This window comes from Corvus hawaiiensis, chromosome 3 (assembly GCF_020740725.1).
Source record: "Corvus hawaiiensis isolate bCorHaw1 chromosome 3, bCorHaw1.pri.cur, whole genome shotgun sequence".
NCBI classification, from domain to species: domain Eukaryota; kingdom Metazoa; phylum Chordata; class Aves; order Passeriformes; family Corvidae; genus Corvus; species Corvus hawaiiensis.
In genome coordinates this window covers 16,307,167-16,331,504 of record NC_063215.1, presented here as the reverse complement: position 1 = coordinate 16,331,504, position 24,338 = coordinate 16,307,167, and the positions used below count along the sequence as shown (strand labels likewise).

The 24,338-nt window shown below is 37.5% G+C and overlaps 1 protein-coding gene across 4 annotated transcripts in view; it reads right to left on the bottom strand.

Annotated features, from left to right (window-relative positions):
• Nucleotides 1–1,234: 1,234 nt before the first annotated feature.
• KIDINS220 (kinase D interacting substrate 220) overlaps nt 1,235–24,338 on the bottom strand; it is a 77,862-nt gene continuing 54,758 nt past the window's right edge. For 2 of the 4 annotated variants that reach the window (XM_048296152.1, XM_048296151.1), the window contains 8 exons: nt 23,796–23,974; nt 19,924–20,150; nt 15,762–15,872; nt 14,825–14,881; nt 8,466–8,612; nt 6,584–6,682; nt 5,496–5,744; nt 1,235–3,612 (listed from right to left, as the gene is read on the bottom strand). In XM_048296152.1, coding sequence (XP_048152109.1) covers nt 2,344–3,612; nt 5,496–5,744; nt 6,584–6,682; nt 8,466–8,612; nt 14,825–14,881; nt 15,762–15,872; nt 19,924–20,150; nt 23,796–23,974 — 2,338 coding nt within the window. In that variant the 3' untranslated portion in view covers nt 1,235–2,343. The remainder of the gene's footprint in view (nt 3,613–5,495; nt 5,745–6,583; nt 6,683–8,465; nt 8,613–14,824; nt 14,882–15,761; nt 15,873–19,923; nt 20,151–23,795; nt 23,975–24,338) is intronic. The other 2 variants (XM_048296153.1, XM_048296154.1) reach the window with 2 other exon arrangements.

Sequence of the window (24,338 nt, the reverse complement as noted above, 5' to 3'; positions counted from 1 at the left end):
ATGCAGTTAGAGCAGTCCATGAAACTGAACTGACTGAACCACTGTTTGGAACTGAAATGACTTTAGGTACCCATATCCCATGTGCGACATGGATCAACATACCCAAAGGGAGAACAGCATTAAGTCCTGAGCCATCTTACACACACACTTTCCTTGTAACTATTGCTTCCTAGTGATGGTAAGCAATTACACTGGTATTAGCAAACACAAGACAGAAACACTGAGAAGTTTTCCACTCAACCACCTCTTTCATCCCAACATTGGTATTTTTATGAAGACTTGAGGGATAAAACTTTCAGGAAGAAAAATACCTCAAAACCATATGAAAATCTGTCATTCATCTGTTTGGAAGACTTAAGACAAAATTATTCAAAATAATTGGTTATCTTTTGTCAGTACTGTATGTCTAAATGAAGAAGGCTACACTTGTCTTCTCTAACAGAACAATGATTGTAAGTACCTTTCTGTCAAAAGCTTTTACATCCCAAATATGTCTGAAAGCAGAGTAATGTACTCTTTATTTTTAAGATTAAGAACTCAACCCAATAAACTGTTCCCAGAGATTTGGCAAACTATCATTAAGCTACACAGGCTTTGGGGGCTTCTTACTTTGTTTTGGGAGGCTTTTTGACTGAACTATTAATCTAATAGTGCACACAAGTTTCCAGTACTTCTGTGACACTCTGATGAGTAAATTTTAATTCAACCACATAACACACCAACCAAAACCAGAAATGGACAGATCACATCTCCAGCCCTCTAAGTATAAGACATCCATGGAATGAAAAAACAGAGATCCCAGATAAAGACAGTTTTTCTGTTGACTCTGGCACAGAAATGCATCCTCTTGATTTGGAAAACAAAGGCCAAGACCACAAGGTCCCTTGGGAAGCATTTGGTTGGAGATGCACTGGGACACAAGCAAAGCTGTGCAGAGCTACCAGCACATGTGACTACCACAAACAGCAGGAATACTGCTCTGGACTAGTTCGAGGTGGCCACCTCTCTGCAGCTCACAGCACTTCATCTAGAAACATCTGCTTTGGCAATTTCATTCATCAAATGTATTTTTATACTTGATGTCTATTTAGTATTAATAATTGTATTGTTTTAATGCATTTTAAAAAACTGAATCCATGAAGTACCTTAACCATAACAACATGGGTTTAACATTTTTATCAAGTGAAGAAACAAAATACTGCAACTAAAAAGAAATTTGGACACAAGCCCAACATGCCAATTTATTTTTTATTTTCTTTCTACTAGCAGACTCCAGCTTGAACAATTCTTTCTCAAAACCATGCAGATTTCACTGGTCAGTACAAGTACTTGCTATAACATCATTCGGGTACATTACTTAGATGATAAAAAAAAAAATCTTCAAACACTGTACTTCAGAAATAAAGAATCTGGAGTACAGCTTTGACAAGATTCCAAAAAGTATGCATTAGTTTTAACATGGCAAACACTGCTTATTTTTCTTTCCATAACCAAATGATAAACACCGTACCAAGGAAAAACCACACACAGCCACAAATGCTTCATAAATTCAAACATCATATTCATACTTTATCCTTACAATATTTTAGTGTGGTGGTTGCATCTACTGAGACCATCTATTTAGTGACTGCAAAATTGCATATCTATAATAAATAATGGATCCACGAAGTCAACGATAAGGTATTACCTTATAAATAACTGCCAGTTCCAGTGACACATCAAGACAATGTTCCTTACAAACCTTATCACCACTCTACCCAAAGTTCACAAATTCAACAGTAACTACTGAACATACAGAGAGCAAAAGCATACATATAGCCGAACAAGTACCTTAACACTCAAATTTCAACATATGTAATTTATCTTGCACACATTAATTCACAAATTAATGCAAAGTTTGGTAAGGGTGTCATAGGTTGTGATATTCAGTGTTCTGGCATCTTGTACATCAAAGGGCAAGGAAGGACAGTATTAACTTTACTTGCAAGTATGGAGAATTAATGGAATGTTTAGAGTATCCCAATAGAAAACAAAATCACATTGTACTTTTCATAATTAAACCATACTTCTGTAAAATCTGCCCCTGACCAAATCTTTGCATAGTGTTTTAACAAAGAACTGATTTTCCATGCTGACAACTACCGCTTTTATATGTGGGGAAGGTCTGAAGTAGTTTGCTTCTTGTAAAAATTACTCTTCCTTTCAGAGAAAATGACAGAAAATAATCTAGGCCTTCTTTTACAATATTAAAAGCTTGAACTACAGAGCTTAATGTAACCACCAACTGACAAAGAATTCCAAGCTACAATTCATGGGCATACTCTTTTTTAACCTGGCTGCTTTTCACAGGATACTCTCTCTCTCTTCTCCAAAACCAGCCCCCTCTGAGGCTGCAACAGTGTGGAGCTCTGATGAATCTTTGGAAAGCCTGGTGTAACTCGAACGCTGGCCTCGCTTGTGAGCAACGGTCTTCAGGTTCTCATTCTGAACTGCAGTTGAATTGGAACCCGAGCCAGGCTGCAGGATAATTTGAGCTGGATCTCTGATACCTTGTATTTCTTCAAAATTTTGATTAGCTCGATTGCTTGGAGCACTGTTGTTATTTAAGGTGACTGTACTAGGGGTTCTGTTTAAATTATAGACTTTCTGGCAGGCTGGCCAGCTCTCTTCGGGGCTACTTGCTATCAGGCTGCTTTCAGAAGGGCTTTTCTTATCTTCTGAGCAAATAGACATGCGAACCACAGCTGGATCTTGAAGGCCACTAAGGCTGTGTGGAATTCCTCTTTTTGCACTGTGACTGTCATCTTCAAGCTCAATGAGATTTGCCTTTTCAAGTTGTGAATCATCTGCTCCTTCATTGTGGAGGGAATGATTTGGAGAACTTTCGTTGGATCTTACACCAGAGTCAGACGAATCTTTCTTATCCAAAAGGGCATCTGTCAAATACTCCTTTGCTTTGATGAAGGTTCTAATAGGTTCAGAACCATGTTCTGGAGATTTGGGCTGCTTCTCTATTTTGATATCTGTTTTCTTATCTTTACCTTCCTTAAGAAGTGGAGTATTATCTGATTCTTCAGTTCCTGACTCATCTTCATCACTGGGAAGTTTCTGATACCGGAGAGTAACTCCCTTAAGCTTTAAATCTGCAGCCTGGAAAATACTTGTTCTTTCTGAAGACTTCTTTCCTGGGAGAAGCTTGGAACCAGACTGATCTGATTTTTCATCTTCTTCAGTAATAGGATCCAAAGGAGACGCATCGTTAGTAGAAACACCTGAAGTACTGTAATCAACATCATTCCTCTTCAGCAAAAAGGACTTTCTTCCATCATCTTGTTTCTGTTCACCATCTTTTCCTTTTTCCTGTTCTGCACTGGAGTGCAAGGAGCCCCCCGAGGTGCTCTGGCCCATATAGAAAGCACTTGAGCTATGAGGGGAGGACCTCCCACTTACTGTGGTAGAATTGGCACCTCCTTCTAACTGTGACATTTGAGCAATATACTCTCTGTATGCATCTCTGTACTCTGCCTGCACCTTGTCAGTAAGCTTTGATATTTCAATACTAGAATCTTGAGAGTTAAGACTTGAAAGACTTGGAGTTCTACGAGTTTGTGACTGGAAAAAAAAAAGAAGAGAGAAAGGTAACAGTTAAATGAACTATTTATTTTTACTTTCATCGATCTTCTTAAACGAAATAACTCAGAGCATTAAATATGTACTTAAATTATTCTTTTCATTGCTGCAAATAAGATTATGCAAGTGAAATTGTAAGCGCTGTAATTAAAATATGTTTATTATAATCACTTCTATGCAATCTCACGTACACACACAAAACTTAAAAAGTTTTCTTATTGTTGGTCTCCATAATGGAAAATTTCCACAAAACAAGCATTTTTTCCAGTGCATTTGAGGCTAACTCTTTTGAGTATATAATTATAAAAACTTAATTTGTATGTCAAGATGGGCTTTTCTAATACATTTCACACATTTACAAAATTAGCATTTTATATTAGAAAGACAGCAAGAATTCATCTAAATGTTGAACATCTCTCAAAAACATTTTTAAAAGACCCCTACCCTACATACTTCAATATATCCTGGCAAAATTCCATTGCATATATCTGATTTCAGAAAAATCAGTTTTCTGACAAACATAATTCTCTCTGCCCCCATGTCTGCTTTTAGAATTTGGTTTTATTTCTCATTACCCTACTCTGATTTGATTGGTAATAAATTAAACTGATTTCCCCAAGTGGAGTCTCTTTTGCCAGTGATGGTCACTGTTGAGTTACCTCTCCCTGCCCTTATCTCATTGTACAATCCTTCCATTATATTTCCTCTCCCCTGCCCAGCTTAGGAGGCCAGTGATAAAGAAGCTTTGGTGAGTACCCGGCATCCTGCCAGGGTCAACTCACCAAAACAAAGAAGCAGCAATACTAATCAGTATTGACTAAAAAAATTCTAACAGGTGAATTTTCTTAAGGACAAACTACCTTTCTCATTCCTTTGATTCAACTTCAGATAACTATTATGGGCATGAGAAGCACTGTTTATTCAAATACAATAAATGTGTGTAATGCCACTTTGGTCTAGAAAAAACATACATCGATACTCTGTGGAAATGGGCAGTAAGGGTAAGCAGTATCCTACAAACATACACAAGTATGCATGCAGACATTCAGAAGTATATGAGATAGAAATCTATCTCTGGGATATATACCCCAAACTCACTTTCACGGACAATGTTGATTATTAAAAGTATCACCTATAGTTATGAATTTGGGGTGTCTTTTTATTTTGTTGCACCTTCAAGATTTTTTAATTTACTTTCAGAGATGAAAAGGGTTCACCCCACTGAGTTGGGCGGGGTTTTTTTAAATTCTAACCACTATTTAGCCCCCAACTGATTTGTCTTATTTCTTAAAGACAGACAAATGAAAATCCAACACTTCAGGTGGTCTCATAAGATGCAGAATAAAACTGACCACAGCCTATGGCAGAAACCATAGCTAGAGAAGGATGTCAGTTCTGGAACCTATGAATAGGTTATGCATTGTAAGGACAAGGTTCTGATGTCATGGAGCACTGTAGTTGTCCACTATCAAAAACCTAACAAATGCATCTGTTGAATGGGCTAACCTCTGGTTAGCACATAGCGAAAATATTTCATACACAAAGCCTGAATACTACAAAAATACAGAAGCCTTGGAGGACACCACCCTAGGCTAGATGAGAAAAGCATGATAGCTTTAGTTTCTTTGTCATGAAGAGTAATTATTGGAACAGATGAATAGTTTTCAGATGGCAAAGACTGAAGACTTCAACTCAGAGTACGGTTAGAGTTTACATCTCTGCAGAACTAAGCTTTACCAAGACTGAGGACTGAAAGCATCTGAACTGTCCCAGAGACTTATTTCTTGACCTGTCTGTATCCAAGACTGGAAAAAACCTCTTTTCCATACAGGTAAGCAAGCAGAATACATTTCTCTATTAAATACCTGCCAACTTAAGTTACTATGGCGTGGAGGAGCTTCATCAAGACCAATTGTGTTGAGTTCTTCAAAGCTGAAGTTCAGCGTGTAGGGAGCTTGACCTGCAAGACCTGTCAGCTCAGTGTGAGGCAGCTCGGTGTTATGGCCAGGACGGCGAGTAAGGTCACTGTGAGGAATGGCAGCTGTAACGTGCTCCGTTGCTCCACGAGGATCTTCCTGAGCAGCCTGATTTTCTGAATTTCTCATTTCAAGTATCTTAACACACAAAGAGAGACAGTTTAAACGTAATTACATAAATAGAAGAAGTTCTCAAAATTGATAAACAAGAATTCCATTAAAAATAGGAATGAGGAATTCACAGCTGTAAAAGTGTACATGTGTATGCAGTTTTGACCATGGAAAAGTACAAAGAAAAATAATTTAATTCTTGTTGCTACTCAGATCCTTGAAAGAACTCCTATGCCAAAAAATAAATTCTTGTAAAACTAGTAAGTGATAAATTACAAATTTTAAAGAAAAACCAAACACTTTGTATCTAACAATAAATCTCATCATGTAATTCTCAGTGTTTTCAAGACTGCCTTACAGTTGAGAGACATACTGTTATTTCAAGAAAGAAAACCAGCAAGTCTAAAAATACTTAAGAGAAAACTCAGTTCTCTGCAATGCGTAACCCTCACTGTAACACAGGCTGGCTGCCCAGTTCCTTGCACTTATTATTACACATACTTTGAATTCCCTGACTAACTTCAACAGTAGGACAGAGATTTCAGAAAGAGTTAAGTTCTGACCATTTCATTAAAGTAGGCAAATTTGGAAAGGGAAGCCACACAGGAAAAAACAGATCCCACAAAAAAAGGAGGCAAAACCTCAGAGTTCACAACCTATTAAGATGCAAATCCATAGGCAACCAGTTATTCATTAGTGCTTAAGGTAAAAAGACAAAGTAACAAAACAGCAGATGCATGCATGCTTTAAGACAATACTTACAAACTTAAAGATGATGACAACAAGAAAGCAACCAGAAAGAAAAAAAGATTCATATGGAAAAAGACTAATTTATGATGACCTGAACACTGAACAGAAAGTCTTACCATGCTCCTGAACAGGTGCCAGTCACCAAAATTCATATTCATTTCTTTTTTCAGTTCATCAATGTTGCACTGAGCCAAGACACGGCCATTTATATTTGCCTAAAACAATAAAACTAAATAATGTAAATTATGGATACAAGACTCATGGCATGGCAGTAACAGACTAAAAAGATAGAGGTAAAGCTGGATGCAGACTACTAGTGAAATTTCCCAAAGTCACTCTTAAGTCCACTTCTATGTAATAACCATGTGTTTTTATAGAAGTATATTTAGTGATGGTTGCTGATGAACGAGAAACACCTGTGTGTCATGGAAAAAAATAGAAATATTAAACCCATTAAAAATGTGTATATGAAAGGCAATATGATTGTATTCTATAAACCGACATAAGGAAACAACACATAAGTGGTGGAAAATTTCAGGAACAATAAGCCACATTAATCTGCTTAAATTGCTCCAACTCAGAACACAAATGACACCCAAGCATTTGAAGATAATCAGACAAAGAAGTCCCAGGCAGCGTCTGACCCCTGGCTTGAGGCATCTAAGATCAAGTACTACCTCCATTAAGTTCCCTCTCTGCATAAAACAGGCTTACATTCCTCCCATCATCAGAAATATGTTGGGACAGAAGATTAGACTTCCTTCTAATGTTCATCATCAATCAGAGATAAACAAGAAGTGCTTAAACAACATCTATATTCTAGAAAGATGGGTCCTTACATTCAGAATGTTTATACAGCGCTTAACTTCCAAAAGCACCAAATTCAACACAGAACCATTTTCATTACATAACAATGAGAAGTATTTCTCTTTATACCATGTATCAGTGTATGGACAGAATGTAAAAGAGGAACCATGTCTTAGGAGAGCTGCCAGAAAACAGAAGACCCAAGTTCAGACCACTGCTTATACTGAGGGATCTCAATGGTTTTGTTCCCATATCCCAGCAGATGGTCTTAGTCAAACCAGGAAAAAGACCAGGCTGAGCCATTTTCATTCTTCTTTGATATCCCTTCTAAGAAAAGCAAGAATATAAATAAGAGGAATCTCATTAGAGATAACTGATGAGCACATTCTTTTTGCACTCTGGAGCAACAGAAGCAACTGAAATATTTTGCAGCTTCACTTAATGACCTGCAATCTAACGTCCTACATCTTGTTTTAAGTAACTTCACTGAAGCTTCCTATGATAAACCTGTCTCTTAATCCTTGAATCAACATCCTTCCTGTATTATTCAAGATACGATAGGTTCCAGGACAAAGCGAGCTCAGCAAAAACACTGACTAATGACAACCTTCATATTTTCCCCTTCTTTCTTTGTAAAATAGCACACAGAACAGTGAAAAAAAAGTTAAAGAGCAAAAAAAAATTCTGCATTAATGTATCTTTCACAGAAAAGAGGAGAGGCAGAAAAACATACAGTGACCTTCTTCCGAAGCAAATAGATGTGGACTGTGATAAAGAAATGGAACCATCTTCACCACTCATTTACAACAGGAGAGATGTGCCAATTTTTCACAGAGAAAAAAGAAAGGGATATTGCTACCTAGATATAGAATACATTTGCAACACTTTTTATTTATTTATTACACATGGCAATTTTGAAAACATTTTTCTTGCTTTTCTCAGAATAACCAGTCTCACCAGCATTTATATTTCTGACTGTTTGTCCTTTCCAACAGAGCACATTTTCTCTGAAAATTAAATAGCTGTATTAAAATGTCCTCCAAACTTGTCATGCACAGAACTCAGGATGTTACTTTAACATATGATGTATTTAAATACACATTTTCAAGAAAAGAGGCAACTAAATATTTCCCACTCCTTGTGTATTTCCATGTTTAGGAACTAAATATATTAATGAAATTCAGCTGATACCTTTTTTATAGTTGCAGAATACTGAGGTAGCATGCTCTGGTCCAGACCATCTATCTGCTTTAGCTTCTCACAGACAGCTTCCACACTCATTGTGCTCAGAGATACATGCAATACTCCTGCAGCTGACCCTGTGCCTGCTCCTGCTCCCTGCAAGTGAGAAAATGTCCACATAAGACTTGTTCAAATACTCAGTACACCCAGAAGTTCACAATACACACTAATACAAATCAAACTGTGTTCAACTACATTTTAAAATTAAGAGATGAGAATAAGATTGCACAGGCATTTTTAATTACTATCAGAATATCTATATACTGGAGAACAGTCATTATATGTATTTATAGGAGAAAAAAACCAGCATCTTGAGTCCTGCCTTTATGACAAATTACATAATTTTAAGAAAAGAAACATAAAAATCAGAAATATTAAGTACAAGTTAATCAATTTGCAATGCAGTTTCACCCACAAATTTTCCCCTAACTTTAGTTGTTAGTTTGGTTTTGGGATGTTTGAGTTTTTTCTCAAATAATGCAGATACAACCTAGATTTTTCTGTCTTAAAAACTGCTGCTTTATTATCAGACAAAGATGACCTAAAACTCAATGATACTCAAAACAAAGATAACTCCTCAACTACTTGGATTAAATGGGTAATTTCAACAGTATCTGTTCATTTTCCAGAGGTTCCTTCAGCTCTATTTATGCAAGATCAGCCAAGGGGCTGTGTACCATAGCACAGAAGCAGCAGCACTGCAAATGCTCTACAAGATACTATGAGGATGCTTCATGTACCTCAAACTTAGGCATGATTGAGGTAGAAATTATTTATAATTCAGCTCTGTAGCACAAAAGTTGTCCTGTTAATGTTGCCAGCTTCTGGGAATTTCAAAGGAAGGGTGGAAAACTAAAAGAAATGTATCTGCAGGTAGACAGTATATTAAGGTGGGTTCTTAAAAAAACCACGTTTCCCCTGGATGGGAACCTGTGCACAGTAACATCAGTGATTCCAAATTCCTAAAAGCAAAATCAAAATCAGTTCTATCAGTTAGAAAATATTTGTATGCTCTCCACCTGTGAGGGAGGTTGCATCCTCCCTTTTTTCTGAACATTAAGTTTTGGGTTCAGCATTGTAGACTGTGCACCAAACAGCTCATTTTGGGAGCATGCAGAAGAGTTTCTAAAGCATCAGAGGTCATCATCGCATGCATAAACCCTGGGATGTAAAAGTGCATGTTGACTATCCAGAGTTCAGCTAATCAAGTTTTATTATATTCCTCAAATTACCAATGAAGGCTGGTTTTAGAGTTGCAATATTGTCCCCCATTTTTATTTAATTATGTCTAAATTGTTTAATATTTCAGAATTAATATAAATTACTAGATCCCAATATATTGCTTATGAAAACCAAGGGTTATCACAGAGAATGCCATTAACCTTATCTGAATTATCTAAACCAGGATATTTACAAAGAATTTATTCAACTAGTCATTCCAAGACAGCAATCCAAAACCCCATTATCTACTACCTCAGAGTTATTTCTGACTTATTATCAAAGATATCCTGATCTGGGGAGCTAGGCACACTCCCCACCCAAGCCACTCTGAGTTTCAAAGTTTAGATGATATTATATGTAATTACCTCAAAGTTTTCCACCAGATGTCCTTGAAATGGACTTTAAACTGTGTAACTATCAGCTTCATTCAGGAACACTACGGGGGGTTGTGGGGAATTTGAACCTTTTGAACACACTTGCCTGGAAATAGCTGGGGCACTAACTTTTGTTTCTCTAACCATTCATAATTCTTTTAATGTTATGTAAACTGGATAATAAACAAACAAAAGATATATCTCATTTTCTGGGAAGGCAATCTACCCTAAATTATTGCATAAAAATTAAACATTTTAATTCCACTCCAGTCTAGGCTTGGTATTCCTTTTGAGGACAAGACAGCTACTTTTCAGAATCTGCAATGTCTCCCTAATTAGGTGCCTACAATACCTCATTAGTTATCATATAGGCATCTAAAGGACAAATTTCAGCTCTTAATTTAGTCTGATTTTTAGCACAACTAAAATCTGTATCACGTCAAGGATATAAGCCAATCATTAAAATGACGAAAATGACAGAATGAAGCTTCACCCATAATATATTTATCATATACTTTTTTATGAACATATTTGATTTTCCTCTTTAAAAAATCACTGTGGGTTTTTCTTCAGAATACCAGCTTTATCCATTATTTCCTCATAAACACACTATTTACTATTGGCATGAGTTAGATAATATATCAACAAGGACAAGATACTAAGTTAATTAAAATCTTAATTATTTTTTGCTTATCAATTAAAATAAAAGGAACGGTTATAGCCAAATACATTGTGGCACTACTAAAATAAATGATCCCTAAGCAACATGTGTTAGCAATTGCCTTTTTTCTCAAAATCTATTAAAGACATTATCTATGATACACCCAGAAATAAATGAAGAAAAGTTTTAAACACTTCTAATTCAACAGATCAAAATATTTTTCTAACAATCAAGGACAAGCCATTCTTTCTGCATGCATTAAGACCGAGTTTAGAAACATTGCTTTCAGTGTATAAAAAAGATATGTAAAAGCTGAAATATTTAGACTATTTTTTTTTAAGTGTGAACTGTTTGAAATAGATGCACATTAATCCAAATCATTCTTTATGAAAAGCACTCTCTGAAGAATAAGTAATGAAATAGCTTTAGGGATATTGTCATCATGTAAGTGAATTAAAACTGTACTTAAACTGACACATTTTTCAGCCTTAGTGGTTTTGTTAGAAATGCTTACAGAACATTAGTCTGAAAAGTATTTGCCATGCAAAAGCTAAAAGCAGCTTGTCAAAACAAACCTCAAGGCTAGTAATGAGCATTAGTTTACAGACAGCCCAGCATGAAGCACCAGTATGATAGCTTTTGGAATGACTCTGAAACAAGTGAATGAGAATTCACAGAAAGTAGCTGTACCTGTCTGATTTTGTCTAACCCAGACTTACACAGCTTTGAGAAAAGCACAAAACACAATTAAAAGAAACAACAGCTTCAAGTGACATCACAAAGGGCAAACATACAGAGAACACACTTTGAAGTAAACAGAGGAAATCAGGGTTAGGACAGACACAGGATATTTTCATAATGTGATGAAACTTTTAAAATAGGTCTTCAAAATATACATTTAGGATATGCTATACAAATACTATTTTCAAGAGCAGACTATTTTGTTTTGCATTTGCAAAAAAACCACTTGCTATATTTTGTTTTGCATAAGGTTTTATATTGTTTCTGACAGAAAATCCTCCTTTTGATGAAACATTCTCCTGCCATTTCAAGATCACATTATACCACTAATGTACCTCAAATAACTTTGCAAACTTCTACCTAAAGAAGCTTCTATCTAAACGTATCAAATCTGCCAACTCCCCTCACCCCCCGCCCCCGAAAAAGCCCCAAAAACAAACCAGCACCATCCACAGAATAGAAAAGTTATTTCTTATAAGCACAAATATTCAAAGCACAAAACAGCTACACAAAAGCACTGAAAAATCCCTAAGAAAACTCCCATGCCATACATTCTCATTCATGCTCAAACTTTTGAAAAGCACTTCCAGTTTCTTAAGAAGTACTGTATGTTTATCTTTACTACGTGCTCTAGGCCACGTTAGTTCTCATTCAAAGCACACATACTACATCTTAAGGGATTATATATTCAGTGCAGTATGAAAAAATGTATTTAAACAAAGTAGTTATATTGGAACAAACTCCTTCCTAAGAAGTCAAAATTAACAATGCAAACTAAAGCACAAAACCAAGTTTATGACAGATAAGTGTTACCATCTCATGACTGATAACACTGCAACCCACCTACAAACTCTTCAAAAGGGCCCTCTAGAAGTTTTTTAAGTTATTCAGAAATAACCATTTGTACAGTAAAACCAGTAGAAATGTCAAAGGCCAGCATCATAAGACCATTTTCATTAGTGATTCAAGCTGATAACCTAGAATTTGCAACACACCTTCATGCTGATACAACTAAATAGATGGCATTTGGTCAACTTACCAGTTCGACATCTACGTTTTGATCCATTCAGCAAAGAACAGTAAACAATGTCTGAGATAGATGAGTTTTATCATCAGCAACACAATCTAAGTACAGAAGGTGGCTGAAGTAAAATTCTTGATACAGGATGACTATTCTCAATGAATTCCTGATTTCTACGAAGCTAACCTAGACTTATACAAATATTATGACACTAATGATGATGGTCTGAAATTTCAGAACTTGGTCACTCCAGCATCAGACTGACAACAACAGCAGACCCTTAACTAGATCACATAACAGCCTCCACACAACTCTGTCAACTCATGCAATAAGCAAAAATGATGATCTGTATGAAAAAAAAATTATACTCCTGAGTAATCCTGTTTTTTCACCCTGTTATGACTCAAAACATTCAAAACAATGATTATTCTCTATTTTACACAGAAGTTGAAACATTTCTGGCTCCTTGCCAGTTTAGCATGAAAGACAATTCTGATTCTACATGCTCCTCTTGTTTTCAATCACTAAACCAATTACACATCTTTGTGTTCATTAACTACTTTGTGCAGTTTTTTAGTTCATTTAATTACTTTGCATGCACCAAACCATTTAATAAGTTGTATCATTTATACAGTAGCAACAACCCATCAATTAAGAGCTACCTAAATAGCTGGATGAAATTACTGTACCCATCATCTACAGATAATTGTGGCACATAACACAAATATAATATTGTTTCCTTTCATAGAAAATTCAATAAAGTTGACAAAAGAAGTGGGTTAAAGTACATGAAACCCTGATAAGACATCACATATCATATCCTGACTAGCAACCTTCTTGTCAACTTCCCAAGAGACTTAAAAAAAAATTCAAAGTTTTAGATTTATACCATAGGTTAAATATTGCTAAGTCTTAGAAAAGTATAAGATCTGATATGCTGCACTACAGAGATTCACAATAAATTAAATTAAAAAACAGATCTAACAAAATCCTCCATTAGCATTATCTCAAAGAGAGTTTCTTTTTAATGTTTTAATTCCTGTATTTCCTTACTCAGAGGCAACAGGTTATTTAACTTACAGGAGTCTTTTAAATTGCTGTTCGAAGCTGCAGCCTAAATGTGCTTTAACATACACACTCAGAGCAGCAAGCAGAAGAGCAACCAGTTCCAGGTCTGCTGCTGGAATTCATTCACTACTTTGCCCCAAGACTAAATCCTATTTTTCCACTTGTGTCCCTTCTCACTCTCATAGGGACACACACTCTTCAGCCATCATGCTAATACTTTTGAGAAAGTCCTTAATTCTCCTTGCACTGACAAATCTCAAAGGTCTGGCAAAAGAATGGGATACTGAGATAAGGAATCAAACACAAGGATGGCATCAGCATCTCCAAAGGAAAAATTACTCCAAAGTCATCCCTTCACACAAGGTAGCAAATAACATGGGAGAGGGAACTTTAGTGTATCTTTTCCATTGCACTGCACATACGTGGTTTCTCAGTGAAAGTTATGTACAGTTAAACACAGTTTAGAATCTGTGTGGAGTTTGATTTTTTTTCATTGCACAACAGTAGAAAGACATTTTTGCAATGATTTACTAGAAGAAAAAGTAAATGCAATCCAACTATTACTGTCAACAATGTCAACAATGACTGGCAGCAAATATTAAGAGAATCATGACAGTCACATTAACCTCTTTGTTTTGGTATAAATCATGATTACCATAATTAGAGTCAAAACACATACCATAAAGATGACATCTTTGTACGAATACTTAGGATAAAACAAAACAAGTCATGGAAAAGGTAGTTGTTAACATTCTGACTCAAGAATAAGCTTTTGACTTGCAATGTTTTATTTTTCCATTTCTATCAAAGTTGCCTTATACAGTGTTACCTGCAATAGCTTTATGTCACCAACTAAAGAAGCAGGGGTTCGGGCAAGAGAGTTGACTGAAGCAGAAAAACACAATTACCTCTAAAACTTACACACTGAATGACCAGCGTCATTCTACACTTTGTTTAGCTACCACGACACTTTACGGAAAGCTCACCACAGCTACTGAGAAAGGCAAGGAGAAAACTACAGGGGAAAATAAAGTACATCTTACAAGTGAAATATTAGCTCTTAAATTCATTCACGAACTACATTAGTTTTCAACTACTCTATTTGCCCACCAAAGCCACTGATGCAGTGTTAGTGAACTGCAGTTACGATTAATGCAGACTCATTACTGCTGAAAAAGCAATGAGATGCTAAAATTTCCACACCACATGACTACTCATTTACCATTGAGGGGTCTGTGGGTGAAGGAAGCCCCTCATCAGCATCCTCCTTGATAACATCCTAACAACAACAAAATATTATGGTTTGGGTAAAATGATCAAGGGCTCAACAAAAATTATGAAGTAAACAGTGAATGAGAATGATCTCATAATAATACATAATTTGATAGAAACACATTTGTTTTCTTTAAGTGATTAAAGCTTTAACCACCTTTTAACAGCCTTGCTCATTGTATCAATACCCTAGAATTAAAGTGACTGACAAGTGAGGCTTTACTTTTTTATCTTTCCTTAGTTCATAATTCCATTTGAACAGCCATCTGTCAGTAAAATAAATACTGTTAAACAGGAAATTTATTATTCTATAGGAAGCTAGAAAAGTCTGCTTGTTTTGCTCTTCTAATGGGTAAAGTTGAATTATATGTACTTGCAAAAACTCTTAGGATAAAATGTATTTTGTTTTACTTAAATATTTAACACATTTCTTTTAACATTTTAATTTGACCTTTCAGTTTCTAGCATTGTTTACAACATTAAAGGATGCAATTCTATCTTCTCCAGATACAAAGAATTTGTGACATATTATTAAAATAAAATTGAACATAAGTTTACAAATAGCGCTTATTTTCTTATATCACTACATCTATTTTGGAACTATAGTACAGTTGGCATTTTCATTTCTATATTTTTTGCCAGTAGCACAGGTCATTCTCCTCTAACCTTTATACATGGATGCTAGAATTGGTTTTCCTCTGTAAGGAATTTCTAAAGTTAAAACAAAATACATTTACATTACATGTTAATAACACCTTTGCTTAAAATATTTATAATATAAAGCTTATACTTGTCTAACAGAGAATCATCATTAATAACCTTCATTTTCATTACTCACTATATTTATTGTCTAGGTTAGTATTTGAATTACCCTTCAAAATACTTACTAGGCCATTGCTCTGATCTCTGGACAAACTCGTTTTTAGTGGTGGACGTGAGATGAGATGAGAACTGCCAGGGTAATACCTTGGCATGTAAAGATATGGGGCAAAGAATGGCTATGGGAAAAAAAAAGTGTAACAAAAAAGGGACAAACAATTACACAAATCAAAATGTAATAATAAAACAAAAATCATTACAACAAAACACATCCTCTAGTTGAGTTTCATAAAGTAAAAAAGAGCAATTACTAATGGCTTTCTTTACTTTTTGCATTGAACCATTGAACAGAATTCAATCAAAAGCTCTGGAGTGAGTTCTTCAAAATCCCTCAGGAACTGACCCTTTTTTTCCTCTGAGCCTCTGGGTGCTCTGGTACAGTTTTCTGGAGGAACAGAGTCAGAATGGTTTTGGTAACTACACTCTGACATCTGTTTTCAATATGGGATAAGTATAATTTAAGGATAATTCTTGCAATTTCACTCTCTGACCTTCTAAATTCAAAATCAGATGCTCAGTAAAACTTCGAATCATTCATAATAGCCAAGACAACTGTACCAAATAAACAAAAAGTGTGATACGTAACAGCATCACTATAATTTCCCATATTTGTGGCACCCAACCTGAGGGCTTCCACAAATGCTAGATTTTATAAATGTATGAACAGCAATATTTGAGCTTTGTTTTGTTGGAAATACATTAATGCATGTTGTTCAACACAAATACCAGTTTAAGGGACAGTGTTAATTTAAACTTTAGGAAAAGCAGAATTACAGTACTCATTGCTTTCAACTCATTACCCAGTTCTTAATAAAACTCCCAAAATAAAAAAAACCCAACAACTAAAAACCAACAAAACACCATAAAAACCTAAATCTCAAAACAATGGCTGTATTACTGATTTCTGATGTTTCTATATGTAGCGTTTTCAAAATTGTATTATCCAGATATTTCACAAGAGAACATATTATCTGATTTGTGTTTCTGCACATGACAAGATTCTGATTAGTCTACTACACGAAATTCAGTATAGAGTAAATAATTCTATGACTCAAGGGAGAATCCATGAGGAAGAAGTAAAATTGTTGAAATATTTCACTTTAGATTTGCCAATAAGGACTTAAAAACTTCTGTATTCAGAAGCTCTAAATGAACTGAGAAATTCAAGTTTAATTTCTGAGTATATCACTTATGTAGACAGCATATGCTAGACTTCAAGCACTTTATGGAAAATAAAAATGGCTCCATATTCTTAGCTGCTAGAGGTAGACTCTGAACGCTTCCACACAATTACCACAAAAATTTCATATGCTCTTCCAACATGCGAAGTTACACAATAAGCATTGTAACCATTAGTCTAAATGGGAAAGCTTGGTTACCTAGCCTTTGCCCTGTATTATTTGGCTAGTAAAAAATGATGCAGAAAAGTTCACTGAATTAAAACTATTCCACTGTCATAAGGCACATTCTAGAAATAATATGAACTTTTTTTTAAAAGAGAGATTAATTTCCAGAAAATACCACAGAATAATTTAATGCCTCAGTTTTCCACTAACAGCTTAAACTGTGTGGAAAACCCCCAAGCATGAAATGCTTTGCGATCAAACTGCATTCAAGTGCCCGGCTCTCACTGCAGAGCCTTTTCTCTGCAACACATAGGGAGCTTGCTGGTTGCATGACATCAAACTACAAAGCAATGGAAAAAATCTGCCCACTAAGGCAATTATCCCACAATTCTTTCATAATTTCTAATCAACCCCTGAGCCCATTTCAGCTACTCCACTGTTTCCCAACTGTGGGATTAATTCTCCATTACAGGCTAGGCCTTACAGACTCCACCTTCATTTGAAGTACAATACAGGTATCACAAAAACATGAGATCAATAGAAATATACATTGGGCATAAACCAGTGTAGAGTCTGCAGAGAGCCTACAAAGCTCAATGGATGTAGCAAAACATCAATTTTTTCAAGATACCAAAGAATCTTCTCCTCTTTTGTCAAAAAAAAAAGTATTCACATTCCATAATTTCTTGTTTCCACCCAGGAAATCCCAATTAGACTTGCCTACTGCTCCGACCTTCCCTTTAAGAAACATCTCCACAATGATCCATGACAGCAGCAATTTTGAGAAGCTGAACCTGAATTCAGCTTTTAGCTAGGCCATTAGACAGTAAATGTCCAGCATAGCCCTATACTGAGAGCCTGAGTGCTAAATTGAAGAGCTTCTAAATGGGACCATAATCTTCCCTTTAAAGCTAACCAGAGGGAGAACTGGGTTTTAAACCAAAAATTAATAGATTACATCACTGGAAGTTCCAGATCCATAACACAGAAGTATCTAAAGAAAAAAGAAGAAACATACATATTTTTTTTAAAAAAAGTATTTCCTAAAAACAAACAGAGCATTTTCCCCAACAGCTCAAAGGTTTTGTTCTTAAGCATAAATGAATGCTTAAAGACAACAGGACAGGAACCATTTACTGGTCAGAATACCCAGAATTTAGGGTGTTTTTGAATAAAATCCAGCCATTTCCACAGAAGTATTTGAATCCATTGTGTTTTGTCATACAAGTATCCAAGACTTCTCTTGGAAACTTCTCCTGGGGAGAGTCTATTCTTCAGTTGCTATTCTTTTTTGTGAACATCATTTTTACAAAAACCTGAGAAATAAAATGTGATTGAAAATGCTGAAGGAAACAGTTTTTCAGGATGAATTTTCTACTTTTAAAAGCGTCTCAGTATGTGGTGTCCATGACAGTACCTTTATGAGTCCAAAGTAATGAATACAGTTCTCTGACAATATTTATTGACACACTAAAAACAATCACACTTTAGAAGGGCAGTATAAAATTCCAGAGAGAAAGGCCAAAATTGAAGTATTTTAGTCTTCAGCAGGCAAAAAAGTAAGCATGCTTGTAAGCTTTAACACAAATGAACAGATAAACTCATTGAATAAGAACAGCTTATGACTCACCAATAATTGTTTCTCTGATGCTTATTGGAGCAAAAAACCCCCATACAGGTTTCAACAGTTTATCACCCCTGACTTTAAACCTTGTCATGTACAGTAACACAAAACAGAGCAAAACAGACACAAAAACAGGGCTTCAAATGAAACACCTACTTGGACTAAGCTGAGTTAGTATCAGCACAAATATTCATGTGTCAAGCATTTATCAGTGTTGAACTACTTCAAAATATATGTTATTTTCCGTTATTTTCAACAAAACAGCATACTGACACTGTATTGGAGGTATACAAGAATAATTTTAAAATAGAAAACTTAAAAAGTTCTGGCTTACATATACATATTTTTGCCTTGGTTAACAAACACTGATTTAGGAATAACTCAATTTACATTTCACCTTCCTAGGTTATATGTTTATCTACAGTCAAATCTACTTAAAGCTGAGGCTATTTCCTGTATATAGAAGTAAGTTATGACTTATATCAGCTCTCTGAGGTTTTTTCATGATAGTACTGCAGAAAAAAAAAAAGTGAAAAATAAAGTTTAAAAATACTGAATACATCCCACAAAACCAAAAAGTTTAAACTCTATTTGACTATGCAGTAAAGCACTCCATTCAATTTTCACATGAGCCATTCCCAGGACTATGTTTTCCGAGGCCCACAAATAGTTCAAAAATGTATGTTTTATGCAATTCATGTTAATTCCTTTAAACTAGTACAACACCAGCTTAGGGAAAAGATCCCAAAATAACTTTAAAAACAGAGACAAAAGGGAAGACAGACATACATTCTTATAATGTAGCTCCCCACTTGAGTTTCTGTATGTTATACCAAAAGTCACCAAAAAAAGACAGGAGCCCTCCCAATGTGTGTGAGCATGTGAACAGCTGAGCAGTTTACCCAAAAAAAAAAAAAAAAAAAAAAGAGAGAGAGAGAAAAAAAAAGCGCCCTGCAATATCCTACTATTAAGCAGTGTTTCAAAATTTTTTTTCCCCTTTGTAATTTGTTTTTCTGATGAAATTTACCATGTTTCTTCCCCAGACAACAGCGACTGAACACTACTGAGAAATTTGTCAACTTTTGGACTTTTCTCCACTCCTAAATAAAACTTGCATGGGCATTTTAATATTTAATAAATGACATCTGCAGTATTACCAGACTAAATCAGAAGAATGTTAACTGGATCTCGATTATTTACCCGATTGTAAAATGGATGCTGAGGTCCTGTCATACCACTATAGTAACTGCTGTGAGGCTGTGGGGACAAAACTCCGCTATTGAAAGGCCCATTGAAAGAGGTTGTCGAAGAACAAGCTGAGGAAGGCTGACTGAACAGAGATGTTGCTCTAGCAGGTGCCTCATGTAAAGGCAAGGTGGGATAAGGAAGTCCTCCAATATTCATCTGATCTCTTGCAGCACGAACATCTGAAAAATAAATAGGTAACAAGAATAAGATTTTGCTTGAAATGTCTGGAAAAGTTTTGTTTGCCAATTCATTACAGTACGTTTTTGTGTATTTAACTCCAATCAGAACTCATCAAGTAGAACATCAAGAAGAATGTCGAATTTCAGCTGGATTTGGTTGATTTCTCTTGATGATCACATCTACACAGGAGTCTTTAAGAAAGGATGATTTATCACATAAATTTATGTAATGTATTACATGTCTCTAAATATTTAGATTTTTTTTAAAATGTGACATAAAGGAATGTAACAGTCACTCTCCAAGAGAAGCTGCTTCAAGGCTGGTCTGTACCATGGCAGAGTAACAAATCCCAGCACACAGAGGCCTCTTCTGATCCACCAGGGGCTGTAAGTGCTCTCAGAGAAGGTGCTAAGGAGACCTGGGAGTTGCCAAAGAAACCAAGATCCCGAACAAGCCTCAGCCCAGGGAGTGTGACAAGGTAATTGTGCAGCCAGGGGTGCAGGAAGGGCACAGTCACCCTACTCAAGAGGTGAGCTCCCTTGGTGGTCATCATCCCCTCAGAAGGAGATTGGATATGGTATCCACAAGGCAGAAACCTATAGTCCTCTGCACTTGCCAGAAAGGATGTGACAACCCAGACAGAACTCCCATCCAGGTCTCAGGCTGCAGGGGGGCCTGGCACCAGTGTCGGATGGCAGCAGAGACAACAGCTGTGTGAAACATGACCAGGCAGACAACCCTGGTCCAGCCTGGTGGCAGCATTAAGTACAGAAGCAGAAAGATTAAGAAGCAAGAGAGTTGGAGGACAGAGACTGCTGGAATCATGCTCTGACCTCCCTGAGAAAGAACAGCCACCAGAAAAAAAGCCAAGATCCAGGGGACCCTGTATTCTCCCCCTAGCAGGCAAAAGGTACCTGTGCCAGGGGACATTCATGTTGGACATCAGGAAGAATTTCTCCACTGAAAGTCTTATAGAAATCAGCCAGGAACTTGAGGTAACAGAAGCCAACAGGGAAACACCACTGAAATACCTCAGAAGAATTAAAGGGTGTTCCTCTAAGAAGGTGACACAGCTGACAGCCCACATGAGGTGCCTCTACCCAGTGTACACAGAGTGGGCAACTCACAGGAGGAGCTGGAAGCCACCGTGCTGCTGGAAAGCTATGACCTAGCTGCCATTCCAGAAACTTGGTGGATGAATCCTATGACTGGAGTGCAACTATTGATGGCTACAGACTGTTCAAAAGGGACAGGAGAGGAAGGAGGGGAGGAGAGGTTGCTCTCTACATCAAGAGATGGATAGATTCAAATTCTTAAAAACAGTAGCAAGGAGGACCCCAGGAACTAGTGGCCTCTCAGCCTCACCTCTGTGCCTTTGAAGATCATGGACCACATCCTCTGAGAAGTTTTGCTAAGGCACATGGAGGACAGAGGTGATTCAAGACAGCCAGCAACAGCTTCACCACAGGGAAGTCCTGCCTGACCAACCCTGTGGCCTTCTGTGATGGAGTGACTGCATCAGTGGACAAGGGAAGGGCTACAGATATCATTTATCTGGACTTCAACAAAGCTTTTCATATACTCCCCCACAGTATCCTGCTCTCTACATTGGAGATGTATTTGATGGGTAGACTGTTACATAGGTAAGACACTGGGTGTGGACAATTGCATCCAGAAGTTAGTGGTCAATAACTCAAGTCCCAGTGGACATCAGTGGCAAGTGGTGTCCCTCAGGGGTCCATACTGGGACCAGTGTTATTTAATATCTGCATTAATGACATGAATGAAGGGATCGAGTGCATCCTCAGCAAGTTTGCAGATGACACCAAGCTGAGTGGTGCAGTTGACACACCTGAGGGACACGATACCATCCAGAGGGACCTGGACAAGCTCAAGAAGCGGACCTACGAGAATATTAAGAGGTTTAACAAGATCACCTGGGTCAGGGCAACCCACAGTAACAATCCAGGCTGGGGAATGAACAGATCCAGAGCAGCCCTGCTGAGAAGGACTTGGGGGCACTGGTGGATGAGAGGCTGGACATGACCCGGCCATGTGCCCCTGCGGCCCAGAAAGCCAAACATGTCCTGGGATGCATCCAAAGCAGCGTGGGAAGCAGGTGAGGGAGGGGATTCTGCCCCTCTGCCCCCCTCTGGTGAGACCCCACTCACAGTGCCGCATCCAGCTCTGGGATCCCCAGAAGAAGGACATAAATGTATTTGAGCAAATCCAGAAGAGGCCACAAAGATGATTAATGAGGGATGGAACACCTCTGCTGTGAGGAAAGGTTGAGAGAATTGGAATTTTTCAGCCTGAAAAAGAGGTGGCTTTGGGGTGACCTAACTGTGGCCTTCCAGCACCTGGAGAGAGCCTACAGGAAAGGTGGAGAGAGAATATTTACAGAGACAGGACAAGGGGGAATGGCTTCAAACTGAGAGTAGGTTTGGATTAGATGTTAGGAAGAAAATCTTTACCTTGAGGGTTGTGAGGCACTGGAGCAGGTTCCCAGAGAACTTACAGATGCCCCAACACTGGAAGTGTTCAAGGCCAGGTTAGAAGGGGTTCTGAGCAACCTGGTCTAGTGAAAGGTGTCCCTTCCCATGGCAGGGGGGTTGGAACTAGACCATCTTTAAGGTCCCTTCCAAACCAAGCCACTATAAGACTCTAAGGAACACCTTTCTATGACAGCTGGTGTGGGGTCAGTAGCTCTGACCAAGGAAGCTGTGACCGGTCTGGAGAGATGGTCCCATGGAGGATCGCCTTCCCAAGGCCCGGTGTCTTCCCTCAGCTGCTGGCAGGAGGGCCTGTACAGAAGCTGTCAGCTCTTTAGTGATTGTCAGCTCGTGATTTCAGCTCAGCTCTGCAGGGCAGCCTCCAGGCCAGACCAGGGAGAGAGACGAGAGGCCCGTACAGCTGTTCCACACGAGGCAGCTTTATCGGTCCGTACTCCGGCGAAGGGGAGGCCAAGGACAGGCTCTCTCTGCCCTCGCAGGGGCAGGGGGCTGGCTTTATAGGGATACAGGGGGTGGGTGTCAGAGGGTAAAGGCCAATGGGTTACAAAGGATCTGCACAGGGCCTCCCAGAGGATTCTGGGTTTGTCTTCTTGCTGTAACTGAAGAGTAGCTGCCTTCCCGGGGGGGGGGGGTCCTGCTGGGAGATTGTGCAATCTCCTTATCTCAGCAGATGTCCCTCCAGGGCAGTGGCTGGGCATACCCTACACCTCTCCTATGAGAAAAGGCTGACAGAGTTGGGGTTCTTCAGCCTGGAGAAGACTTTGTTTCACTGACTTCATTCCTATAGGGTTTTACATATATTTTCAAAATTGTTAACAAAGATGTGAAGTCAACTCACATCTCTTCTACTAAAATATAATTGCTTGTATTGGTTTCCTCCATCTCCTAAAGCACTCTGTAAAGCAAGAACAGTGGACTCCCCCCTCCAAAAGGGAAGCTTTAGTCTAGTATGGTCTGGCTGTTACAGCAAAACTATTAAGCAAAACTGAATGGCCTCTTACCAAAGTCAAATCAGACAATCTGAAGGTATGATATATTGAACAAATGAGTGTTCTGTGTGACATGCCAAGTAGCTCAACTTAAAATAAAGAATAGATTTGTCATTTTCCATTTATTTGAAAGCATACTCGCCTGCAATTATTTCTCGTAGCTTGGGATCCAAGTTCACAGTACAAGGCAAAAAGGTTCTTACATCACGTGCAACAAGAACAGGTGTTCGTGACGATAAAAATACTTCAAAGTTCCGAATATCTGCATCAATTTCAAGTAGAGGTTCAACATCTTTAGTTGTAGGAATATTCTTTGAAATTCTGGGGGGCGAAATTAGATACATCATAAACCATATTTATTAGAGTATGACTTCAGTTTACAAAGTGATATTCTAGGGTGAAATACTAGTACACTTGCACCCATTCTTCCTGCTTTCTGAAACATAAAAGAACACATAAAGAGCTGCACTGTCTGCAGAAAGATCAGTGTAACGTTTTCTAATATGCAAAAAAACCTCAAACTGCTGAACAATCTGATCTAATGGTATGCTTCAGAGAAATGTCAAAGAAGCCATACATCAGTAATGTCAAATCCAAAGTAAGCAGAAGTTAACATTTGTCAACTTCAACCTCAAATATCTATTCAAATTCCTATACCCAAATCAGAATTCCATGGTAAAAACAA